This window comes from Drosophila montana, unplaced genomic scaffold (assembly GCF_035044405.1).
Source record: "Drosophila montana isolate Dmon_TW-CO22-7 unplaced genomic scaffold, ASM3504440v1 contig_2781_1, whole genome shotgun sequence".
Classification (NCBI taxonomy): Eukaryota; Metazoa; Arthropoda; class Insecta; order Diptera; family Drosophilidae; genus Drosophila; species Drosophila montana.
The window spans coordinates 135,163-156,251 of record NW_026997652.1 but is presented as its reverse complement, the minus strand read 5'-3'; the positions used below and the strand labels follow the sequence as shown (position 1 = coordinate 156,251).

Below are 21,089 nucleotides of genomic sequence, written 5' to 3'. Positions count from 1 at the left end.
CGAGCTCGAGTGCTGGCAAAAGGTAGACAACAGCAGCTGTGAGTGCGGGATGTCGGGTAGGATAGGAGGGCGAGGGCGAGGGGAAAGGGAAGGGGAAGGGGAAGGGGGTTGAGTTCCGCAATGGGCGTGCCACAGAGCGCACGGGACACAGTCAAGATGAAGACGTTTTACGAAGACAATGCAAATATGGACATAAATCTTGAACAACGTCTTATTCAAATCAAGAGCAGAACAGCAGAAACTTTAACCAACTAAAAGACTAAAAACCGCAAATGACAATGCACAACGGATTCCAGCTAGAGATGGGCAAGTAATGCTTAGTAAAATAATCCAGTCGGGAGTGCCCGACGAGCAGATGCCCTGCAGCCCACGTCAAGCTACTTTTGATAATGTATTCTCGAACAGTTTCGGTGCTTAAGGTCCGATCCAGATATGTGTTAGTACCAAAGGGCAGGACTCTGGCTTTAAGAGTGGGGAATGGAAAAGCTAACCCAAAAGTCGCATATTGCCAAGCTATGTGGATGGTCTATCAGAGCCTACATACCCAATTGGGTGAACCTAGCCCGCATAGTTTTTGAGTTATGCTTGAAAAACAAAATCACAAAATCGATTTTTATCGATATTTTAAAAATGTTAGCACATATCACAAGACAATTATGAACAATATTCTGCGTATGATATGCGAGAATATTTTGTAATTTTTGCCACGGACGAAGAGAAAGCCTCAGCTCTTCGCCTTGCTCACGAATATATATTATATAGATATATATATATTATGAAGTCGGAGCCCTTTCCTTGATACTATTTAAGGTTTGCCAACGGCATTTCTGTAGTTCCTTGATACTATTTAAGGTTTGCCAACGGCATTTCTGTAGTCCATCGTGTAAGTTCTAACGTGCTTTCTTCTCTTGTTTCAATATTAAGCACGAGTCTGTCGTGTCACGAGCTTTATTCAGGAATTAATTTATATAGCATATTTAACACTTTCGAGGACAATCTATGTTTGATTCGTCTAAAGAGAATCGCTTGTGCTTCGATTTCTACTCAATCTCATTGCCTTTTCGTGTTCAATAGGAATTTAGGCAACACGCACGAATCAGTTCGTGTCACGGCGTGTCATCTCTTAAGCACGTTTTTAGCTAATTACAAATTTCAATTTTCTCGCTTGCAGCAGTGACAGCATGAAGGACAGCAATGGCAGCAGCAGCGGCAGCAACCACAACAACAACAACAACAACAACAGCGGCAGCGGCAGCAACAACAACAGCCCCACAGCGTTAGGCGTTGGCGGCTCTGCAGCGGCAGCCACGCCCACAGCGGCCCAGCAGACAGCAGCAGCAGCAGCAGCAGTTGCGGCACAACAAGCGCTGCCACATCAGCAGCAGCAATCGGCAGGCACCCACCAGCAGCAACAGCAGCAACAGCAGCAGCAGCAGCAGCAGCAGCAGCTGACGCCGCGCAAGAGCAACATTCACGAGCTGCGTAATCAGGACTATGTTAGCCGCCTAATGGCTGCCACGCCCCCATATTTATACTCGGCACCGGTGGGGCCGAACAATTACTTCTTCAGCGACATGCTGCGCTCGCTGGTGCAGACGCGCAACAATGAAACCGCGCGCGTGTTGCAGCTGCAACAGCAGCAACAACAGCAGCAGCAACAACAGCAACAACAGCAGCAACAGCAGCAGCAGGCGGCGCTGGTGCGACGCTCCCGCAAGCGCTCCTGGTCGCACAGGCCCTACTACGAGCAGCTGCGCGAGCGACGCGACGCCGAGGAGAAGCAACATCAACATCAACAGCAGCAGCAGCAACATCAGCAGCAGCAACAGCAACAGCAGCAACAGCAACAGCAGCAGCACGCGAGCACCGCAGCAACAGTTGCCGAGAAGCCGCTGGAGCTGACCAATAAGACGTCGGCCACGCCCACCCCGTACACGTACGCCCAGCTGGAGGCAAAGCCGCCGACAAAAGTGACACTGGGCGGCGGCTCCGTGGACAGCCAATTGCAGGATAATGCGCCGCCGGCGGCATCGCTGCCGCCACAGGATCTTGTGCTGCCGCCGCCGCCGCCCGTCTGGTATCCGCCGCTGTACGCGCCCTATGGCATCGATCCGCTGCACTTCTTCATCGATCTGCGCGTCTCGGGCCACATCTACGATCGCAAAAAGGAGAACGTCTCGCCGCTGTCCAACAGCAACAGCAGCAGCGCTGCCGGCGCCGGCGCCGGCGCCCTGCTAGCTGCAGAGGAGACGGGCCTGGCCAGCAGCAGCAACAACAACAACAACAGCAGCAGCAATCTGCTGAGCAAGCAGCGTCACGGCTCCGCCTTCACCGTGCCCATACCGAAGTCGGCGCAGAACGATGCCATCAATTTGTGCGCCAACGGCAGCAGCGCTGCGATCGGCGGCAGCGCTGCCGGGCCTGGCCTGGCCGGCGGCGTGGCTGGTTTGGGCAAGTTCGAGCACTATGCCAAATACTATGATCTGGGCGAGAGCAAGGAGAATCAGCCGGCGGCCAGTACGGCGGCGGCAGCGGCTGCCGCGGCCGCTGCTGCTGCCAATTTGTCCAAGTCCGGCGCCAGCTATATGCTGCAGCATCTGCCACGCCTCTATAGTCAATTCGCAGCACAACAGGAGGCGGCGGCAGCAGCAGCAGCAGCAGCAGCGGTGGCAGCGAGCCACGTCGATCTGGATACCAAATCGGAATCGGCATCGGCGTGCGCGGATCTCTGTGACGAGGACTCGCTGGGCCGCGGCTCCAGCGACATGGCCGGCGCACTCCACGAGACGGGCAGCCTGCAGCACGAGCGCGACATCGATGTGGAAATCATCGATTCCATCAAGTATCGCACCGATGGCGAGAGCAGCCGCTGCTCCAGCAACGACGAGGCCTCCGTTACCCAGATCGACTAGGCCCTACCACATCATCGTGTTAACGAACAATGTTTAATATAAATTGCTTATAAATATAAAAAATATATAGCTCAAGACTTTACTTTCGACCTCGATTGGGAGACAGAGAGAGAGAGAGAGAGAGTGTGACAAACGGAGACAGAGAGAGAGAGAGAGAGAGAGAGAGAGTGAGAGTTACTTCTATTTCTACGCACGAGCTCTTACTTGAATTCATGAGAATCGCATAGAAGGGCAGTGTTCAAAAATACTGAACACATCAAAGAAGTCCAAATTAATCAAAGCTTTCTAAAAAACCCCAGCTTTTCGATTGAGGTTGTTATAGCTAGTATATTCTCATTCGAGGCTTCGCACAATGTTATCGAATACTTTGAGAGAGAAATTTATATTTATATTATTATTTTTATATAATTATTAAAAAGAGGGTCATCGAGGGATCAGATAATAAAAGCAAATTCAAACTAAAATCGAAAGCAGGTAAAACGTTGGTCTGTTCTGCACGAGGCGTCAAGGCAGACTAAGAGAAATACCAGTAGCACAAGCAGAGCTCTGTTAAGTGTCATAACATGAGTATCTCATGTTATTTGTTGCTGTTGTTAGAAGCAGCACGCAACTGTATTGCCAGTTTAGCTATTTTCTAGCTGAATTCAGCTATTTAAAGTTGTTAAGAGTTCAAACCTGATCGGGCTGGAGATATTTCCTGTTGGAAACCCTTTATGCACTATTTGTCTATTATTTAAATAATTTAACTATAAAACGAAACAAGTTTCGCAGCCAGCTGAAGGTTGTTAGAAAAACTAGATTCGGTTCACGAACCGAGGCACTGGTTCAAGCCGTGAACCGAACGAACCACCGCAAAATGTTGTCTGCCTCTCAATACACGCACACACACACACTCACGTACACAGAAAATGAAAAGAATTTTTGACGTAATAATATTTGCATATCGTTCTCTCCATTTTGATTGTATTTCTGTCTTCGTTCTTAATTGACAACGCATCAGTCGCGGCTTCATCAAGCAACATTCTTTAACGCAAACCTCATCCCTTCGCAATATCTAGCTCCCCCTCCCCCCCCCCCCCACCCTCCCCCCTCCACCCACCGACCATATTCACCGCTAACCGCAAAGTACGCAACGGCAAAAGCAATTTCATAAATCATTTGACGCCGTCGTCGTCGTCAGCGTCAGCGTCGGCGTCGGCGTCGTCGTCGCCTGCCTCAAGGCATTTTTTAAATGTCGTCCTTGTTGTCGCGAATTGCTGTGCTGTCAGCCAAGCCCCGCCCTCTCTCCCCCCCCCCCCGCTATTTCCTTCCTTCACCCCCAACTGCATAACAGCTTTTAGTGAAGCAACACGGCTGCGGCCCCTTCCGCTCGCCCCAACCCTTCCCCCTTGTCGCATTACACGCCTGACTACGCTTTGTGTAAATTAAAACTGCTGCCGGCTGCTGACACCAAAGCCCCTCCCCCTCCCCCTCCCTCCCCTCGTACACTCTTCGTGCATGTGCCTTTTGGAACTGTGTTTGCCATAAGAATTGCCCGCGATTTATTTTTTTTTTTTAATTTTAATTTTTGTTGTAATTGTGTTCGATTTTTGTGATTTTTGTTTTTTGTGCACAGGATATTAATTTTTACACCATTCATTGATTCCGTTATTCCGCGCTTAATGAACATGCACGATATTCGCCCATTTGTGGCGTTGCGTTTTTTTGGTCAAATGGGCGTGGCACTTGCAGCAAACATTGAACACCAACTTACGCGCGACAACGAGGCCGACGTGTTTCCGTTTCCGTTTCAGTTTCAGGCGTTGTCAATTTACGCTGTTCTTTAATACCCTGTAAAAGTGTGATAAAGTTATATATTCGATCAAGACAGGAAAAGTTATAGATCTGGAGATCTGTTCAGATTGATATTTATAAATAACGTAAATATGTATATATACAAATGCAGTAGATCTTATATAACACAAATTGATAGACGGTCCGGCATGTTTCCGTTTCCGTTTCAGTTTCAGTTTCAGGCATTTTGCCCTGTAAAAGTGCGATAGGGTTATATATGAGCAAGACAGAAGCTATAGATCTGTAGATCTGTTTATATAACATATATATATATATATAGCGCATATTATATATAAGACAAATATATAGACGATTCGATGTGCTTCCTGTTACTTATACCCTGTAAAAGTGCGCTATATATTTATTTGATCAAGGCAAAACGTGTCCTACTTAGAAGAAATAGATCTGTAGATCTGTTTGGATTTGTATACATAAAAATATATATATATATATATATATATATTCATATGGCACATATATTCAAATACATCGATCTTATAAATGATAAATAGATAGATATAAAAAGATAGATAGATGATAAATGCCCGACAAAAAATTCATACAAAAAAATTGTATTTGACTTGCGAATTGCGAAATGACAGTTGTTTTTTAATGGGTATCCGGTTACTTGAAAGCATCCATAGCCGAAATTTGTTAGGGTATCGCAGCCGATGCACATTATAAATTTGTCTCAGTGTTGTTTTAAATAAAAAATAAAAGGCGTGCATGGCTTTCCATGAGCTTGCAAAATTTGCTGCGCCCCGAACAACCCCCGCCCCCCGGCGCAACCGCACAAGGCATTGAGGCAGAAAAACTGCACTGCCAGCCAATCAGAGGCAAAAAAAAAAAGGAAAAATCAAAAAATAGACAACAACAAAAATGGAAAGGAATCAAAATGAAAATAACAAGTGAGAATGTTGCAGGCGGCCGTCAACGGCTGCGCGATACTCTGCTCGAACTTTAATTGGCCGAAAAAATTCAGCTGAAAAAAGTCAAATCGATATATATCGCATACGAGCGATAAATAAATCGCTAGAAAAGTGCAATATATCGATTTATACACTGAATTCGACACGGATAGAAAGGGAATTTTTCCAGACTCCGCATTATATATATTGCTTAAAAACTGCTATATATTGATTTCTGCGACCATAAATTTGTCAGCTATAAATATATCCCTTGGTACGTGCAACATATCGATTTTTACAGGTGCTTCGATAAATTTATCGCCTGAAAAGTAAATATATATCGATTTCTTTGGCTTACAAATTGCAAAAAAGTGCAATATATCGATATCTACAGCTTGGTTCACTGAAACAGACTTACAGGCAAATATTCCAAGTTTCCCGTCTTTAGTTTGCAGAGAGAATTGCGTTTATCGATAACACTATCGATAGTTTGCTACGGAATTTTCGATATACATTTTAAGTTTTCGTTAAATCAGAACAATTAATTTCGATAGTTTTTACTTTGTATTTTAGTCTTACTTTCTTTTCTGTGCATATATGAAAACTATCGATAGTTTGACTATATATGCTCTATTTTCTCGTGCTGAACAGGGTATGAACAATAGAAAAGAACAAACTTCGGCTAGCCGAAGGTGAAATACTCTTGTAGACATAAGGCCTAAAAGATATATGAATCCGACTTGGCAGATATATAAGTTGAATAGTTCATCTGGTAATAGCTGAGCTCGATCCGGATCCAGTCTATCAAGGGATTAACAGTTTTTCTTTACCTAGGGCCAATTTATCTTTTAAAGCAAAACATAATTTTCGATGTGCAACACAATTGGAATGCCCTTCTGTGAAGGGTATAAAATGTTGTACAGTTGCGTGGGTGGGGAGGGGGTGGGGGGGGGGGGGGGGTCGAACAAAAGGCATCGATAAAAAGCGCTAAAAAATCGACTTGTTTGATTTATGAGCGTGTCCACGAATTTGCTTGGGTTCGGGCTTGGGTTTGGGTTTGGGTTTCGGCCGGATCGCATCATTGCGGCATAATCGCAATCAAAGTAAGTAGCTGGCCCCCCACCCAGCCCCACCCCTGCCCTCCCCCGCCGAGCGTCAAGGGAAATTGAAATTCAACCTAATTGCGGGAAATTTACAACGCAGCTTAACAGCTGACAGATTTTGGCTTTTCCCAGCTAAAGCCTTTTGTGGATACAATTTTTCGTCTTCTCATTCTCATTTTTTTTTTTTTGGTATTCATAAATCTTGGCAGACGCTCATAATTCATGCAGCACTCGACGATTGGCAGGCGCAGGGGGGGGGATGTGGGGGATGTGGCAGGGAAGTGGATTGAGTTTCTGGGCAATAAGCTCAACTTGCGCCAAAAAAGTTTCTTACCAATGACAACGCAGCGCTTTGCTGGAAAAGTGGAAAAAGAAAACCACACAAACGGAAAGGGGTGGGGCCTCAAGGGTTAGGGCGTGCGGTGCGGTGCGGTGCGGTGCGGGGGGGGGTGGCCTGAACAAACAATGCTGCAAGTCTGAGAAAGCATTTCTGGCCATATTTCTCCCAGCGCTGACAAGTTCTTAAGTGCGTGTGGGCGGGATGGGCGTGATGGGCGTGTCGACAGCTTAAAGCTTCATCCTTAATTGATAGATTTGTTTATTTATGGAGCGAAATTGTCTTGCTTCCTTAAGTATTTCCCCTTCAAATTGATTGCCAGACAACAGTTTGCATTTGCAGCCCCGATTCCATAAAGTATATACTCATATTTTTGATCCTGAGTCGAGTAGATATATCCATAAGAGGATATCGGCTTGTCTGCGTGAGCGCGTCCTTCGGCGAAGCGATTAAAGTTAGACTTAATGTTTATTCGATAGCTATATTTACATTTTTCATAATATCGATAAATATCGATTTTGAGACGCGTCGTTTTCAGGCTTAGCTCGAATATTTAAGATTCCGGATCCAAGGAATCTAGGAAAAACTGTTTCAGGTGCAACCAATTCCCGCAAACCCATTTTTTTAAATCTGAGCATATTCAAATAATTGTATTTAAATAATATCAAAAAAAATACCCACTAGCTTGGCTATATACCAAAGAGTTAAACCTGATTGATTGACTGACTGATTGACTGACTGACTGATTGACTGACTGATTGACTGACCGAATGACTGACTGGTTGACTGATTGGCTGACTAACTGATTGACTGATTGGCTGATTGACTGACTGATTGACTGACTGATTGACTGACTGATTGACTAACTGGATGACTGACTGATTGACTGATTGGCTGACTAACTGATTGACTGACTGATTGACTGACTGATTGACTGACCGAATGACTAACTGATTGACTGACTGGCTGACTAACTGATTGACTGACTGATTGACTGACTGATTGACTGATTGGCTGACTAACTGATTGACTGACTGATTGACTGACTGATTGACTGACTGATTGACTGACTCATTGACTGACTGATTGACTGATTGGCTGACTAACTGATTGACTGACTGATTGACTGACTGATTGACTGACTGATTGACTGACTGATTGACTGACTGATTGACTGACTGATTAGCTGACCGAATGACTGACTGATTGACTAACCGAATGACTGAACGATGGGATTTAGCAAAAATTCGAACCACCAGCGGGATGGCCAATGGTTCGATGAAAAATATATTTAAAAAAAAAACCCGGCTATAAAATTAAGCTTTGCAAAAGTGGCGTGTAAACGGAATGAGCATCGAACTAATCATTTAGAGGTCGCCGGTTCAAATCCAGCATATTATAATTGTTATTGATATGCTGAATGCAAAAGCGCGTGGCGTATATTTGTTTAACTTTTTACATCTTCTTGAAGCTCGAAGCGAGTAGATTCCTCCAAATATGTTATGTTTATACAAAAACACTCCGTTGTTTGTGTTTGATTATGATTTTATTAAATAAAAAAAATTAATAGAAATACGTGGTGGGAGGGGTAAGGGGAGCATGGGAAGCATAGATGATGTTCAAAGGCGCATCGAGAAATTATGATACATATTTAAATATTAACATTATTAACCCGAAAATTCTTGTTTTATTTTACTCCCATCTATATGAGGTAGGCACTGGGAAAATACCTTTATCTATACACATCACAAAAAAGCAAACATAATATTATTTATTTAACTTTTTCCAGTCTTTTACTCCTGCCAAGACGACCTGTCCAATAAATTTTCATTAAGAACTTTGTAAACAATTAACAACAATTCTTGCAATTTGCGCTAGCTGCCGCTAATACGAAGACCGCCAAAACACGTTTTCTTTAATAACTTCTGTATTCCTTAACCGATCTTGACGAAATGTTCAACAGTAGTTCCTTTTGTACTATAGGATATTTGTATGTTCTCAAAATTTCAATTGTCCGGGCAATACAAATTGGTTTATTTACTTGATTTATAGCTATGTGGTGGTAGCGGGGAGGCGAAAGTTACTTGATATATAAATACTATTCTAGACGCTGCATGTCAAGTTTGGTGACTCTAGCTCTTATAACATACGAGATTTGCTCAAAAAACTGGATTTCGATATCCATTTTTATCGATTATCGGAAAAAAATGATAGTACTGATCCTAACGAGTCCGAAATGGTATGAAATTCCAAAATCGGACATTATTTGGCCGAGATATAAAAAAAAAAAATCGTCACAAATGGTTGACTGTACAAACGAATCGTTTTTTGGCCAACAACTTTTTTTATCCGATCGATTTTGAATTTGTTTGAATACCAATTGATAGTAGGGATCCGTACGAATTCAAAAAGCTATAACATTTCAAAGTCAGACAATATTTACCCGAGATATATAAAAAAAAAATGATCAAAAAAGTTTTGATTTTCGAATCGACCTCGATTTTGAGAAAAAAAAACATATCAGGGTATTCCCTAGTCGGGAGCTCCCGACTAGAGCCTCTTACTTGTTGTTATATGTTTTTATTAATATTTTTGGCTGTATTTCTATATTTGAAATGCGTGAATGAATATTTGTATAAAAGGATATCATTAACGGTATCCTGGATAGTTACTGAAGTATCTTGGGATAAGTGTGAATATTCAAGACACGTCAAATGTTGTAAAAGCTCTTTGAGTGCTTACAATATATTTCTGAAGTTTCTGAAAGTATTCGATGCAATTAAATAATTTAATTATTATTGTAATTTACTAGATATGGTACTATACAATTTAAAAATCCGTTACAAAATGCGTTGCACGCCATTATCGAAGGTGTTGGGCACACTAGCGCCATCTACCGACATGCAAGTTATCTAGGAAATTGTGCTATAAAAATATATCGCAAATACTTGGAAGCAATGCATAATTATGCTTAGCTATCGATATACTTAAGCGCGATTTCATATGTTATTGAAAGCCAAAACATAATATTAAATATATGTAAAATATTTTATTAAAAATTACTGTAAAAAATCAATAATAATTTTGTAAGATGAACTTCTTGGCATTGACAAGCCAAACATAAATTTGTACATGTGGCAGCCGTCGCGGTATACTATCGCTGGTGGCATGTGCGATAAGTATCGCGCTTATCAGCTATCGATATGCTTTGGCGCGTTTTCAGCAAATCAAACACTTTTGCTCACCACCAGCCTTAACCGTTATTGAACTGCCTGCATTTTGCAAACTCATTTTATTCGACTTTTCGTGTTAGTTGTGTTGTCCGCCATGCATTTGTCACTTATTATTTCAATATTGTTAAATTGTCTGCGCTTGGCTGTGGCCGCCATCGATGACGACTGCCCAACGCTGGCGAACGGCGACAGTTTGTCGCAGACGCAGTTAATAGATCGCCTGACGCACGGCTGCCGCTACGATCGCCTGGAGCGACCTGTTACCTACACCGAGGCCGGCACACGCCTGCCCGTGGATGTCTACATGCGTGCCTATATATACTTTATGCAGAACCTAGAGGCGCACGATCTGCAATTCAAGATTTTTGCGCTGTTGCAGATGCGCTACTTGGATCCCCGATTGAATTTTCGCCATGTGTCACCCAAACGCCTGCAGCCCATTTTGGGTGAACAGCAGCTGCGCGATTCCCTATGGCTGCCCCACATCTTTCTGGCCAACGAGCGCGACTCCAGCATCTTGGGTAAGTGTCGATATATCTGTCAAGTCAAAGACATCAAATTTCTGCTCACATAGGCACCACGGAGAAGGATATCCTCACATCTGTTTCGCCTGATGGCACTGTCATTGTCTCAACGCGCATTAAAGCCACGCTCTATTGCTGGCTAAATTTGAAGAAATTTCCATTTGATGAGCAGCACTGCTCCACGGTTTTGGAGAGCTGGATGTATAACACATCCGAGCTGGTGCTACATTGGGAGCAAAAGCGTCCCATCACGTACGATCCAGCACTGCACCTGACCGAGTTTCTCCTGCAGCGCTCCTGGTCGAATGAGACGGTGATCAATGCTGATTTAAGCGATTTGCGTCATGGCGCCTTTGCCGGCAATTATAGTTCCCTAAGCTTTACGGTGCATCTAACGCGTGTGGTGGGCTTTTACTTGATGGACTACTTTCTGCCCTCGATATTAATTGTGGCCATCTCATGGGTATCCTTCTGGCTGCAAGCGGACCAAGCGCCGCCACGCATTACCCTAGGCACCAGCACCATGTTAACATTTATTACACTTGCTTCAGCACAGGGTAACTCACGATGAGTACTTCAAATTATGAACCTTACTGTTTTAACATTTAACTTTTTGGACGCAGGCAAAACTCTACCCAAGGTCAGCTACATTAAGGTATCGGAGGTTTGGTTTCTAGGCTGCACCATTTTCATATTCGGCAGCATGGTGGAGTTTGCATTTGTGAACAGCATTTGGCGACGCAAACACAATGTGCCCATCAGGAAGCTTAATAGTCGGCACATCCTTAAGTCGACGCTATCGCCGCATTTGATGCGTCGCCGCAGCCACGCCCGCTCCCTTTCCTTTTCAGGAACTGGACGCCAGCCGGACAGCAGCTCGCTGGGCGGCAATCAACCGTTCAACAACTATTTGACGGTCAATTTACCCATTTCGACCATTACCGAGGGCCAAGTGATGGGCCCGCAAACGGCTCCGAGCCGGAAAAATAGCCTTCATATGTTGAGCAGCACCAATCGCAAGCTAGATGTGACGTTTGTGGAAAGTGCCTTGGGCGCTACTGTAACTACGGCTGCTGCTCCTGTTGCTGCTGCAACCAGCATGGAGCTGCCCGATTTTAGCAGCTGTAACAATCTCTTAGGTGAAGAGTTCAGCCATGAGGAACAGATTGCTTCCACCGGCTGGACAACACTCACTCCACAGGAAATCGCCATTTGGATTGATAGCCGGGCGCGTTTCATATTTCCGCTCGCCTTTTTGGTCTTTAATCTGTTCTTTTGGACATTTGTCTATTGTATCTAAAGCGCTGTGTCGCCATTTTAATTTTATCATTCAATTTTATGTTTTATTTGTGTTTTTAGCCATTGTGTTTGATTAAATCGATGTTTTTGGCTTTTCAAATTTAAATTGCGCGCTCTGATTCTTGTACATTGAATGCCAGTGTTGGCTAACGATATCTGTTGTTTAGTTAGTTCTGCAAACAGAGATGGCACCTTGTTGGCCAATGGCGCAATGTAGCCTGTGTTAGAGGAGTACGGCTATAGTGACAGATGGCTTCAATTTTTTTCCAACACATACGCGTACACACACAACCAAACAATAACATCGGGGGCCCCAAAAACGCTCGTTTGCTCGCGACCGACGACGACGGACGAAAAACCTTCGTCGTGAATGGTAAATGAAAAAAAGAAAAAAAAATAAAGTGCAATTTTAACCCTACGCCAAAATAAGAAGAAAAAAACTGCATAGAAATTAAGCAACAAAAACAACGCAAGCGGAGTGCAAGTGGCAAACATAAACAAGAGCAAGAACAAGAACTAAACAAACGCAGATCGCTGTCTCTGTGTGCGTGCTCGCGTGCGTGTGTGAGTGTGTGTTACAGTGTGTTGTTATTGCATTGGTTAAAAAAAGAATACAAGGCAATTAAAGCTTTTGGATGCGTGTAAATGCTAACCGGTAAAGTTAGCCGATCCCGTTCCCCTTGCCAATACATGTGCAACGCCGAACAACCGCAGCAGCAGGAGCATCCGCAGAAACAATAACAATACCGCAAGACGCAGCGAGCACGTTGTCCTGCCCCTGCCGCCAAACTGGAGCAGAGCCATGGACACCATTTGTAGGCTGTGCTTTCAGACAGCAACGGTAAGTGCAAGAAACCGTTTAAAGCTTAACTATTTAATATATGCATACATATAAACATGCATATATTTATATATACATATATATTAAGTTGGCGGGCGCAACAAGCAGCGCATTTTTATGTGTTGTATTTTGTTATTTCTATTGATTTTTGTCTCTTTTTTTTTTTGCGGGGGGCGAATGATAAAAATTGAATTTGTGCGCGGATTTTGCACTTCTGCTGCCGCTTCTTCGTCTTTCTGTTGCTGCTGCTGCTGCTACTGCTGCTGCATCGCCGTCGTCAATTGGGTGGGGGTTGAAAAGCGCGCGCAGAACACGGCGCGACCCCAACGGCAAAAGTTTGGCTCGCGCACACGCACGCTCACACATACATATATAAATATACATTTATATATATATATATATATATGTATGTATGCATGTTTGTATGTACACCGTATGTGTGCGTGTGTTTTGTTTCCCCCTCCCTGGCACCAACTATTGCGGCCGTTTATTTTTAGCCAAGTCAGCCAAAGTTGCTCAAGCCGCCAACTTGAAAACAAAAAAAAATATTTATATAGATGTATGTACATATGTATGTCGAAAAATAATAATATTTTTACATTTCGTTTGTGCGCTGCTTTTCATTTTGACTCCTTTTCAACAAGAGCACAAAACGAAATAATATAAAATAAAACAAAATGACAAAAATTCCGCTAAGGCAGCAGCGGCGTGCACAGAAGGGGTCCCAGCTCATTGGGGGTAAAGTGGGGTAGCGATCATTACAGCCAAAGCCAAGCTTTAAGGTGCTGTAGAACTCTCGCTCGCACACAACATGTGCACACAGACCTATATGCACAAATTCGACGATCTCCCGCACCATTTGTTGCTATAAGCGTAGCTTTGTGACGTCACATTTCTAAGACCCCGTGCAACGACGCCACTGTTCGTTCGCAGCTAAACAAAACAAAAACGAAAGAATAACAACGCTGTAGAGGGGGAAAAAAAAACATGAAATGAAAACAACAAACCGTCGTTGCCGTCGCCAGTGTTGTTGTTGTTGTTGTAGTTGTTATTGTTTGGTGCTGGCATTTCGGTGCGCACGTGTGTGTGTGTATATATGTACATATATTTATATATATATATACACATATGAGTGCGAGAGCTCCTTGGTTGTTATTATTAGGAGATGACGAGTAGGGGGAGCTGTGGAGTCTGCCTCAAAAAAAAAACGCGTTATGTATCTTTTTTATAGATTTTAATACCAACAAACTTTCTTTTTTGGTTTCAACCTTGCACGCCAATTTGAGTCTAATTTCTAATGATCTCTTTTTTTCTCTCTTTGTTGCTCTAATTACAGCTATTTCAAGTGCCCGGCTATAGCATACCCACGTGCGTGCGCTGCTCGGAACAGTTGACAAACAATTCGAACTTCCATCAAGCGGTGCGTGTGCAGGACGGTGCAGCAGCTTCTGTGGCGGCGGCTGCAGTAGCCGCTGCTGCTGCTGCATCTACAGCAGCCAGTGAGGGCGACGCTGTGGCGGCACAGCTGACAAACGGCAGCGCTGTTGCTGCTGTGCTGCAGTTGCAGCAGCAGCAGCAACAACAGCAGCAGCAGCAACAACAGCAGCAGCAGCAGCAGCAACAACAACAGTTGCAATCATCAAGTTCTTCCGAGAATCTACAATCGCAGGACGATTCTGAAGATGTAAGTGTAAGCGAGCGAGCGAGTGTGAGAGAGAGTGAGTATAGTCGCACTAATAGAATCTTACAGCGGCAACAGTGTTGGCTTACGGCATAGACACGCACACATACAAGCGCAGAATAACTGCAATATTCCTGCCGCTGCACTTGTCCATTGCTGTCTTGTTATTTCTTTTTTTCTTCCCCTATACATAACTGCAGATTACACTGGCAGTAAATACATGTGTATATACATAAATACATACATATGTACTAATGTACATTCATAGTTCGTTTCCTTCTTCTTTTGCCTGCTTCTTTACGCTTTGCTTATGCCTTTGCCTTTCTTTTTCACACCGCTGCACTGAGAATATTGGCAACAGCAGCAACAACAACACAGATGCCCTACATAATTTCTGTCTGCGTATACGGGCATAACAATACGCTAGACAGCATGCAGTACAACTTGTATTAAATATAAAGGACTTTTGTGTTCTTATTTTAATTAATATAAATAAAAGACACATATATGCGCATAAATGTAATGCCTAAAGTGCTTTTAGAGTGGGTAGGAATTTATTTTAGTACATGGTTATAAAGTAGATGTGCGATTGCAGGGTATGCGCACGTCGCCTTCACCGGCTCTTGTTGCCCATTTTCTTCTTTTTTTTGTGTTGCCTTTATTTTATTTTGTTTTGTTTTTTTTTATTTTTTTTTATTTTATTTTCATTAATATCTGCGCTGTTTGCTTGCCTTTTTCTTGCTTTGCTTTTCACGACGGCAGCAGCAGCAGCAGAAGCAAAAACAACAACAAAGACAGCAGCGTCAGAGGGAACTGCGATGTCGACGTTGACGTCGACTGCACGACGTTTTTGTGCGCTGTGTAAAGCGAAAAAAATTCATTTTCAGTTGACGCTTTTGTGTGGGTGTGCGTGGCACGCAAAAAAAAAACGCAATACAGAATTTAGAAAAAACTTAATACATCTGCAATAAACAAACATAAGTCGCAAGGAATTTGCGCATAGAATTAAAATTGCAACAATTTTGACCGCCAGCTTGTTGAGCGTAAGAGTCTGTGTGTGTGTGCGTGTGTGTGTGTGTGTGTGTGTGGGTGCGTGCGTGCGTGAGTGTGACACTTGCAATTAGCAAAGCTCCGAAGCTCTCTATCAAAATGCCACTCTAACCGTATCGCTAACGCTCTCGCTCTCTTTCAACGCAGGTGGATCTGATATTCAACGAGGAGGGCTCCTGCCCGCTGTGCAACAAGACCTTCTCGCGCAAATCCTCGCTCATGACGCACATACGCAATCATTCGGCTGAGCGTAAATTTGTGTGCACCTACTGCCACAAAGGTGGGTATATTTAAAAAAAAAAAAAAAAACTAATGGAGGCGTGCTGGTTATATGCCTAGGCAAAGCTGCTCAATACAAAGTATACAGTGCACACTTGATATGGTGAATTGTCGGTAGAATTACAGAGAAAAGCAAGGAGTCTAATTAGAACATTTCAAATAATAAACAAGGGCTAAATCACAATATATAATAAAATAAATGCTTCAAATAATAAAATAGCTACTCGCAAATTCTACTGATCGTGATAATTTTCTTTTTAAATGTCATTTTGTTTCATGAAATATGTTAGTTACATATAAAAAGTAATCAAAAAACTAACAACAAAATCAAGAGAGTGAATAAATTCACTAGTTCAAGGGAATTTAGATGAAAACAACAAAGCTACATTTTAGACTCAATTTTCAAAATGCAATTTCTTACAAATGATTTTGACAGAAATATCGAAGGCTTTTTGATTCCCCATTAGCGAGTGACAACTGTGTGCAAAGGGTAGACTGGAGGTGAAGGGAAGCATCTCGGACACCATTAAACATGTCTTGTCTTGATCAGGACGATGAGCTGAGTTAACCTAGCCTTGTCTATACAATATGTATATAAATCCGTCGATCTTAGAAATATTTCATTATATATTATATATCATTTTCATAAATCGGTAAAAACGATTTTGCGACTTGGTTTTTTAAGCATTACTTCAAAAATAAGATAATCCTTATAGACCAAATTGGTAATGAAAACATTCTACATTCTACTAACTAATTTAAAAGGCAACTAAGTTAAAAGGCGATTTTTGTTTAGACCTAGTTAATCACACACGCATTTCCTTTGTGGATAGTATATGTATGAGGTAGCTAGGAGCAGCTAGGAGCAGGGTATCTCCCAGTCGGGCGAGCACTCTTACCCGTTTATCGATGCTTCGATATTAAGACCCAATATGACAAGCATCAAATGGGGTTCATATAGCATATGTTCATTGTATTTCATGTATGTATATTAAGCAACCATAATTAATTGCCCTCCCAAATTGCAGGCTTTACGCAGGCGGCCAATTTGCGGAATCACGAGCGCATACACACAAATGATCGGCCGTATCAGTGCGTGGACTGCGGCAAGACCTTCACTCAAATCACCAACCTTAACAATCATCGGCGTCTCCATACCGGCGAGCGTCCCTTTGTGTGCAATGAGCCGGAATGTGGACGCAGCTTTGCCCAGGTAAGTACTGTGTCTGCTCTGCCGGCAAGTTTCAATTAAAATGTTCAATTACGTTTGCAGGTGACCAATCTGAACAATCACATGAAGTCGCACCATAAGGTGCAGCAGTATTGCTGCAACGTGTGCAGCAAGAAGTTTACGCAGGTCACCTCATTGAATCAACATCTGCAGGCGCATGCCGGCGTCACCGGCTACTATTGTCCGCGCTGTCCGGAAAAGAATTTCAAGCTGCAGTCACAGCTGCATACGCACATGAAGACCCACGGACTGGCCTTTCCCTATGAGTGCAGCAAATGCGATGAGAAATTCTTGCAGCAATCGCATCTCGATCAGCATCTGAAGATGCACGATGAGTTCAAATTCAAATGCGATATATGCCCGAGCAGCTTCAATCAGGAATCGCTGCTCAAGAAGCATGTGCAGCGCCACGTCGAGGGACGCTACCTCAACTGCCCGGTGGCAAACTGTGCCGAATCGTTCGCAGTCCGACAGCATCTATCCAAACATTTGCTCACCAATCACTCACATCACGAGCTGCCGCCACCGAAACGATCCAAAAAGACGATCACGCTGCAGTCGCCACAACAGCCGCTTGCCATGATCGGGCAGCCGCTGTCGCTGCAGCATACGACGGGGCAGCGTAAGTGCCATCTAGAGATTGGGCCACAGCTCGAATTTAAACAAATCTGACAAATCTAGTTATTAGATACCCTGTAGCTATGTGCAGCTGTTTAAGAGAGGCAGGTCAAAATTAAGTCGACGAGAGTTAATTTGGGTTAATTAGGGTTTGTTAAGTATGTTTATGTACATATATACAACTATATACATTTGTAAAGTTAGGGAACTTCTTAATGGAAAATGAGCATAATTTGTAGTTGAAAAGAGGCATATTGTATTTTACGTTCCTTACATATCTAAGCAACTTTTTGTAACATTCAGATAATTGTGGTGCTATTAGTTTTTGCCATTATATTAGGGATCTGCCTGGACAGCCCCGATTATATAGCCAAGCCTGACTTATCAATACGATAGATATCAGAAAACTAGGCATAGCAAATTTTGATGTAATAGTTCTCGTTTATCATACCATTTCATGTAAAGCAAATGATCATTTTGGCAGGAAATGTGTAACGCATCTCGACCTTATAAGGTGTATATACATATATATTAGTGGATATGTCTGTCTCTTTCGCTACAAACTAGTCTCTCTCTCTCAAATCGGATCAATATATTACAGAAATAATCGGCTAAAAACTAAGTTTTTGTATGAACAATCTGTTTGTTATTCAAGTTCTACCAAAGAACAACATTCTATCAATAGCGGAGTACTATATCACTATAAAACTTTTTTGTTTTTCAAGATATCATGTCCAAACTTGGCTTATACAAGCTTCACTATTCGCCTAACACAATTGCAAAATGCATTTCTAAGCCAAATATCTAAAGGGGTATTAGATCACCTGTCGAAAATAGTTGCTTCTTTAGTATATCTATAATCGACAATTTGTGTACTAAACTAGTTAAGATTATATTATATATATTTTGAGGTCTTAGCCTGTTTCTCTTAGCTGTGTACAGGGCATATCAGCTAGTCGACTGATTTGAGTTTATTTGAGCTTTATATTATCGTACATATATTAATTTTGTAACTCTTTTTCAGGTGGCAGACCGCCCAAAAACAAGAACAAGACCTCACTGGCAGCTACGGCCATTAAAATAGAAATCAATGAGCCGTTGCATAGTCAGCACATCATCAGCAGTGCCAGCGGCCTTTCCATACAGCAGCAGCTCAATCAGCATATGCAGCAGCAGGCGGCCGCGCAGCAGCAGCAACAGCAGCAGCAGCAGCAACAACAGCAGCAGCAGCAGCAGCAACATCTTCATTTGCCCATGGGGCAGGCGGTCAAGGCGCGCTTTATACCCACTAAATAGAAGTTAGTTAGTCGCGAGAGCGAAAAAGATAGCAAGTTAGAGCGAGCGAGAGAGTTAGAGCGCGTGAATGAGAGCGATGATGTGGCTGCTCAGTAGCGTTTGCGATCGATCTGGCGTGGCGTGTTTACCCGCTACATCCCCCCCCCTGCCTCTCCACCCTCACTCCATTCAACAGTAGCAATAGTTAACAGAAAAAGTTTTGAACAAAATGCATCACATATCCTTCGAGCACATACACATAGACATATATACATGCATACATACATACAATCATACATACAATATGCAAATTACGATAGCCGATAACCGATAACTGATAAACCGATAACCGTTAATTGATTGCACAAGTGATGGCAGCCCGCACAGACGCCAACTGGCGGCGGCGGCGCATCGGCTGAGGCTGCTGGTTCGGTTACTCGGCTCCTCGCGCATGACGTGACGGACGCCGCAGCTCTTGCGCCATTCGCGGCTGCCAGCTGGACGCCTGCGCCAGCGCCAGCGCCTGCTCCGTCACTTAAACAAAACCATAAGCAAACCAAAAGAGCAACAACAATATTCAATATATACAGCTTTTAAACAAACAAACAAGAAATTATAAATCAAAAAAGGAAAATACATCCAGCAGCAATTTCATAGGGCAGTACCGGACGAGCGAAGACGTAACGTATTGTCACGTCGCGTCACGTCACTTAACGTAACGTAACGTTAAGCAACTACAAACAATTGTAACTTAAATCGAATTAAATTGTAACAATTAAGTGTAAAGTTGTAATAAGCCAGGCAAAATGCATAAAAACAGATTTACTAAAGTAAACCAACAAAAAGAAATACTTACAATTGCAAGTAATTATATATATATATATATATAAATAAATCCATTTAATTTGATATCTATTTTAAGTAATTAGTTTAAGTGTTTTTAATTTTTTTTTTTTTTTTTAATAAAACTTAAAGCAAGTATGAAAAGTCAATAGTTGTTTGTTACTAATTTACATCCACCAACATACACGCAAAACATTTTTTAATCCGAGCTGGTATTTTTAAATTCGTGATTGTGCGCGGGTTAACTTTAACAGCATCATGTTATGTTAATGATATGTTATGGCAACTTAACAGCTTATGTTAAAGTAACATAGGTCTGGAGTGGGTTGCTGTTATTGCTCTCAGTCTGCTTCGACCTGTCGTGGTGAGCAGACCTATTTTTTTTTCGTTGTTGCTGATTTTTCATTTAATTTTTTTGGCTGCTCTGCAGTTTACTGATTTTACGTTTACTTAGCAATAACCTTATTTTACAACATTTTTTTTTGTAATACTTGGTTGCAATATTTCTCGCAAAGTACTCGACGACAATGTGTGAAGACTCGAAAGAGAATTAATTTTTTTGTTAACATTTGGTTTGAACATGTTTCAAGGTATTGTGTGAAGACTTGAAAGCTTATTTATTTTTTTTGTTATTTTTAATCCTTTGGCTCTCATATTTCTATCAAATAATATATTTTTCTTCTTGATTCATTTGACCACAATAATTTGGGGAAAAATTTCCCTCGAAAGAGACGATCCATTCTGTAAAAATCAAGCTGAAACGCGTTTCACGCTTTTCGTAAAATCCGCCTGTCTTGGCTGAAAACACGGGTTCAATCTTTTAATGGGCGGAAAAAATTGATGCCAAATTTTTAATGCGAACTTAAAACATATTTTCAAATATCTGTATAAAGGATCACTTGGACGTGTACATAAGATTATATGCATAGATTTATATATATATATAATAACTGTATGTAAGAATATTTTGGTCACAATTGAAATCATAATCAAATATAAGTCTTCTATGCAAAGATTTTTATTTTTCCAAAACATTTTAATCTAACTACAAATTATTTAAATGAAACTAAACATTGGACCACCAAATTATATAGCTGCCATTTTGTATGGAAAAATGTTCTG

The 21,089-nt window shown here is 42.3% G+C and overlaps 3 protein-coding genes and 2 long non-coding RNA genes across 7 annotated transcripts; 3 read left to right on the top strand and 2 right to left on the bottom strand.

Moving 5' to 3' along the window:
• The first annotated feature begins 1,177 nt into the window (after positions 1–1,177).
• On the top strand, positions 1,178–2,987 carry LOC135429994 (probable serine/threonine-protein kinase yakA). Its single transcript, XM_064684533.1, has one exon. It carries the CDS (start codon positions 1,182–1,184, stop codon positions 2,910–2,912), a length of 1,731 nt encoding a protein of 576 aa, XP_064540603.1. The 5' UTR covers positions 1,178–1,181; the 3' UTR covers positions 2,913–2,987.
• Positions 2,988–10,365: 7,378 nt separating this feature from the next.
• Positions 10,366–12,255, top strand: LOC135429996 (pH-sensitive chloride channel 2). The gene is made up of 3 exons (XM_064684539.1): positions 10,366–10,847; positions 10,901–11,407; positions 11,474–12,255. Exons 1-3 carry the CDS (start codon positions 10,421–10,423, stop codon positions 12,148–12,150), a joined length of 1,611 nt encoding a protein of 536 aa, XP_064540609.1. The 5' UTR covers positions 10,366–10,420; the 3' UTR covers positions 12,151–12,255.
• On the bottom strand, positions 11,635–16,439 carry LOC135430010 (uncharacterized). 2 transcript variants are annotated; one of them, XR_010436512.1, is made up of 2 exons: positions 16,321–16,439; positions 11,635–12,508 (listed from the first exon to the last, which is right to left on the bottom strand). It is a non-coding gene; the product is annotated as an uncharacterized LOC135430010 (long non-coding RNA). The 2 variants fall into 2 exon arrangements; XR_010436511.1 differs by lacking the exon at positions 11,635–12,508 and adding an exon at positions 15,305–15,528 and having other exon boundaries at positions 16,321–16,417.
• Positions 12,472–19,973, top strand: LOC135429998 (gastrula zinc finger protein XlCGF8.2DB). Of its 2 annotated transcripts, XM_064684541.1 has the most exons (6): positions 12,472–12,990; positions 14,327–14,674; positions 15,869–16,001; positions 17,029–17,213; positions 17,274–17,853; positions 18,874–19,973. In XM_064684541.1, exons 1-6 carry the CDS (start codon positions 12,952–12,954, stop codon positions 19,143–19,145), a joined length of 1,557 nt encoding a protein of 518 aa, XP_064540611.1. In that variant the 5' UTR covers positions 12,472–12,951; the 3' UTR covers positions 19,146–19,973. The 2 variants fall into 2 exon arrangements, with proteins under 2 accessions (XP_064540611.1, XP_064540612.1); XM_064684542.1 differs by lacking the exons at positions 12,472–12,990; positions 14,327–14,674 and adding an exon at positions 15,575–15,714.
• Positions 13,074–13,620, bottom strand: LOC135430012 (uncharacterized). Its single transcript, XR_010436514.1, has 2 exons — positions 13,590–13,620; positions 13,074–13,518 (listed from the first exon to the last, which is right to left on the bottom strand). It is a non-coding gene; the product is annotated as an uncharacterized LOC135430012 (long non-coding RNA).
• Positions 19,974–21,089: the final 1,116 nt, after the last annotated feature.